We start from the raw sequence: 4,981 nt of genomic DNA, 5'->3' as shown, positions 1-4,981 counted from the left end.
AACAACCCCTACTTCATGGATGCAAGACTCCAGCCACCATGCACACGGGAAGCCCACCAAGTCCTGGCTCTCACTCCCGCTTGCTCCTGGAAATGTCACCCACTCTCATGATGCTAACGTTAGCCTTTCAATGTCCGGGCAGAACAGGCCCTGGCCTCCAGCTGTAACAATATCATCACATGGGGCTAATTCTTTAACCCACACATAGATATACACTGACCACTCTACCTGAAATGGTAGAGACCACATGTGGCCTCCTTTTCAGAGAGACACAATTATATGTGAAAATGGCTAACCACATCCTGTTCAGGTCCTAGAAAACCTTAGGGGGCATTTGAGACCCAGAAGGCTAATAGCCTCTACAAGAGCCAGCAAATATCCAAGGCCAGATAAAACAAAGTCCTTTGCAAAGTTCTTTTATCCTTGTCAAAGTCAAGGGCTCAGGTGGGTACATCTTCCAAGATCCTTTCATAAAGTCTTTGTTAGTTTCACTATAGTAGTTCAAAAACTAAATTATTCCAGGCTTAAACTATATAGAAAAACAAAATCTTTCCAAAAGTATCAATACTTGGGTTATTTTAAAAGGATTCAGCACTATATTTGAGACTATCTGTCCCACCTATGTGCAAAAAAGATGAATTTCTGAGCATCCGTATGTACCAAGCATACACACATGCATACATGCATTAATATATACATATATACACATATACATACATGTACATTATTTATTGTACACATACCTGCCAAATCCCCCATATGATGATCAGTGTATGCACATGGGGGGGGTGTCAATCAGGGCTTAAACCAAATATCATTTACAGAAAACAGAATGTATACCCCTTGTTTAGATGAGAGCACAGAGGCATACCTTCAGAGCGCCTAAGAGCAGAATGATATACTTATTTCTGACTTACCCTAATTATTTTAATTGAGTAACATCCATTTCTTGGTCTCAGTGATCCATAATTTTCAACCCATGATTAAATCTGGAACATTAGCAAAGCTATTTGGATTACTTTGACCCAAAGCTCCCCTTTGTCTTTTCTAGGAAGACATATACATGAAATTGTACAGAATCCATAGACAATGACCCACTGTCCATTCCTCTTGGCTCTCCTAAACCAGGTGAATGTGGGGATGAGGTAACAGAATTTCTCTTTGTGTATGGATAAACCTCCTTACAACATAGATACACACTTGTGCCTTTTTTTTTCTGTGACATAAAAGTAATGTTGATATTAATAGTTTTGGAACTGTAACTCTAAAATATCATCCTTTTTAAATGGCAGTATTAGATTATTGGCTTCTCCAGAAAAGAGCCATCATAAATTAACAAAACAAGACAGCAAATGAAAACACACACATACACAAAAGAAAAAAAAATCAAAACATCTCCTATCAAACAGTGGAATTTTCATGTTACTTTTTGACAGTTAGGCAGTATCTACTAATCCTGGGGTTTTCTGCTCAGGCCCCTGAAATGGGATCCAAATAGAATCCCAGTCTTCTCTTTCCTACTACAGTGTTTGTTTATCGCCCCCATCCCCTCACCCCCCCACCCCATAATCCACTGAGCCAGTCACTGAGAGGTTAATGAAAAAACAACTTTATTCAAAGAGGCTGAGACGCTGGGATAACAAAATAGCCAATGGCAGCCCTTCCACCACATTTTAAATTCATTACAGTGAGCCTAGACCTCCACAATGAAATCTCATCCAAGTTCTTCAAGTCAAGGCCACTCTGCAGCTCACTGAAGCATTTCCACCAGCCTGGGTAGTGCCGTCCAGGAAACATTTATGAGCTAGTAGCACATGGCTTTAAAGATTAATTCTCAGAAAGTCAACTCTGTGCCTACTAATTATGAAATCCTTGTGACTGTCCTAAATGTCCTTTCCAACATACTAGTCAACAGGCTCTCTTGATGTAAAGTTTGTGTTCAGTTTTATATAAGTCCTGGAAACTATTTAAAAGTTAGTTTGAGTATCTATCTCAGCCCCCCTCCAAGAACTCATGACTTACTGTGCCTTTCCTACACCAGATAAAATTAAAGTAACTGAGAGGTTAAGAAAATCAAGTTTCAGAACCCCTAAGACAACCCAAAGACAGATCCTGAGAGTTCAGATGCATTTGCCAAACATTCCAAGCTGAACTAGACTGTGAAAATTTCAATTTTCTTAACCAGATCTTTGCTGCAGACCCCTGCCTTTTGGCCCACCCCTCCCACCAGACTTCTAGTCACCTCCATAATGGGTTTATTTAGCTGCAGGCTCTGGGTCTGCTTGGCAGGGGTTGGAGGGAGGAGCTGGGGTCAGGTTGCAGATGGAGATGCTGTGGGCTGGGAATGTCCGAAAGAATCCTCCCACTGTGCCTTCTGTTCCTTGGGGTCCAGGGAGCCCAGAGAGCAGCCTCCAGCAGACACCAGCAAATTCCCTTACTCCTCCCGCGCCTAACACATCTCTCCTTCTACCTGCTTTTCATGTGTTTGTTTCACTCAACTCTTTTTATGCATAGTAGTCCTTTACTACACATTTCTGGAAAATGTAAAAACAATCAAACCTAGATCTTGAAAACAAACATGGAAATAAAAAATCTTATGTTGTCTGAGACATCTTCTCTCCCCTTCACACACTTCCCATCTCCCCTGAAATCTTTGATCCCTTCAAAACAAAAGCAGAGAGAGGATGACTGCTATTGTTGGTAACATGCATTGGAGAACAAGTGTATTGGCTAGTGACTAATGCTATATTATATAGAGTGCACTTTCTTAACAGTTGTTAATATAAATGTTTTCACAGGGCAATTGTTAAAGTAAAAAGAATCAAGTACATAGCCAAAGAATAGAACAGGTTTTCTTTTACTGTCTAGAAAGAAAGAAAAAAAGAAAATTTCTCTATTTAAAATAAAAATGTGGTTTCTCATCTTCCACCTGGACATTGGTTATGAATCTTCGCCAGGCTTTCGATCTGCCAAAGAACCTGAAAAACAGGGTCACCCTTGGCATCCCCCCAACTGGACTTCAGGGACAAACCCAGCTGTGAACACCCATCTCCCACGGGTGAAAGCCAAGGCCTGAGTCACAGCGACAATAGAGCTGGAGGTGGTAAGCCGGGAGCTCTCAGACTGAAAGGTTCACACTTCTTCCCTCTGTCCTGCCTTCGGGTTGTTTGGGCCTGCACGTGCCCCTGACACGAAGGACCTGTGATGACTGGCCCAGCAGAAGATCACACCTTTAAACTGACCTGAGGTCAAGGAATTCTCCTGCTCGCCCAGTAGATCTAAGATGCCCAACTCCCACGCGGCAGGATCTGTTAAATATCCTAAGATGTCCGGTCCGGTTCGGTTCAGTTCGGAACGTCCCTCCAAGAAGGCCCCTCCCCACCCGTGCACATAAGTTGGAAACATTTTCCAAGGTCCACACCTCGGCCAAGAGAAAGATCTTTAAAAAAAGGAAACGTGAATCCTTCCCCCAGCGGTGGGAGCCGTGTTGGCTCACAAGAAGCTCAGACCTGGGCAGGGTAAAGAGCGGCTCCACTGTTCGATTTACTGAAAGTGAAGCACAGTATCGGGGAGCTGCAGAGGGAAGTAGGAGAGGAAAGGGATCCCGAGCTGGTAAAAGCCACCCTGGACGTGCGGGTCGAGCATTAGGGAAGCGTTAAAAGGCGGACGGAGGTTAGTGGAGGTGGCAAGAAGTGAGGTGCCCAGAGAGCCGCCGGGCCCCTGCTTCGCAACTCCCAGGAGCTCGGCCCCTGCAGTTGGCTTCTGGTCTTGCCGTCCCGCCAGGATACTGTCTATGCTGAAGCTCTTGGACTTGTCGGAGCTCTTCGGAGAGGCGGGGCGCGGAGGGGACCCCGAGCCATCCATCGTGCGCGCTTGCTGGCCCACCGCCACTGCCGCTGCGACCTGGACGTCGCCCGCATCCTGCTCTGGGGGCTCGGGCCCGGGGCAGAGAGGCGCGGACGTAAAGGAGCCTCTCCTGAGGGGCCAGGGGCGCGCGGGCGCTCCCTCGTGGAGGGGGGTCTCGGGGCCGGGGCGCCTTTCCTGGCTCCCCGCGTCGGGCTGCGCCTCTACGCCGCGCTCATGAGTCTCGGCATGAGACCGTTTGGCCTCCGGGGCCCCGGGGACCGGCTTGGGCTTCCTCTTCCGGCGACGGTAGTTGCCATTCTCGAACATATCCAGGCAGCGAGGGTCCAGCGTCCAGTAGCTGCCCTTGCCCGGCCGTCCCTTCTCGCGGGGCACCTTGACGAAGCAGTCGTTGAGCGAGAGGTTGTGGCGAATGCTGTTCTGCCAGCCCTGCCTGTTGTCGTGGTAGAAGGGGAAGCGGTCCATGATGAACTGGTAGATGCCGTTGAGAGTGACCCTTTGCTCGGGCGCATCCTGGATTGCCATGGCTATGAGCGCGATGTAGCTGTAGGGCGGCTTCTGCGGGGGCTCCGCCCGTCCTGTAGCCGCCAGAGCGGCCGCGGGGGCGAAGGCCAGAGGCAGCCCGGGTCTCTCGGGGCCGTACAGATAGAGCATAGGCGAGGCGGCCAGAGCAGGCAGCCGGGGGCCGAAGAGGTGGCTCATGGCGAGCGTGAGCCGGCGGTGCGCTCCGCGCGACTCCAGCGACCCGGACTGGCTTAGGGACTGCACCCCGCGCCGCTAGGGCCCTCCCGGGGAGCCCGCCGAGTGTCTGCCTCCCGCTCTGCCGCTCTCCCGGGCCGCTCCACGCTCTGTCCCTTCTTCATGGCTTTAAAATGTTAAATAATTGTTGTAAGTTTGCTATTATATGTTGACTTAGCGCTGGAAAATAAATTGTCTATGATAAACAGTCGTTGTGTTCTCAGCCCACCCACATTAATTAAAATTTCATTGCTGAAAAACTCCAAGCTTTTCTCTCCACGTGTCTTTTTGATACCAGCCAATCGGTTTCAGGGCTATTCCTTCATTTGTTTATAGAATTAGTCTGTTGATAAGTCCGCCCACCCAAGTTGAATCAAGC

The 4,981-nt window shown here is 48.2% G+C and overlaps 1 protein-coding gene across 1 annotated transcript; it reads right to left on the bottom strand.

The window, feature by feature from the left end:
• Positions 1-1,593: 1,593 nt before the first annotated feature.
• On the bottom strand, positions 1,594-4,730 carry FOXL1 (forkhead box L1). Its single transcript, XM_090259873.1, has one exon. It carries the CDS (start codon positions 4,564-4,566, stop codon positions 3,544-3,546), a length of 1,023 nt encoding a protein of 340 aa, XP_090115999.1. The 5' UTR covers positions 4,567-4,730; the 3' UTR covers positions 1,594-3,543.
• Positions 4,731-4,981: the final 251 nt, after the last annotated feature.

This window comes from Furipterus horrens, unplaced genomic scaffold (genome assembly GCF_987537825.1).
Source record: "Furipterus horrens unplaced genomic scaffold, mFurHor1.1.pri manual_scaffold_13, whole genome shotgun sequence".
Lineage (NCBI taxonomy): Eukaryota > Metazoa > Chordata > Mammalia > Chiroptera > Furipteridae > Furipterus > Furipterus horrens.
The sequence above is the reverse complement of the archived record's forward strand: the minus strand, read 5'-3'. Positions and strand labels throughout refer to the sequence as shown.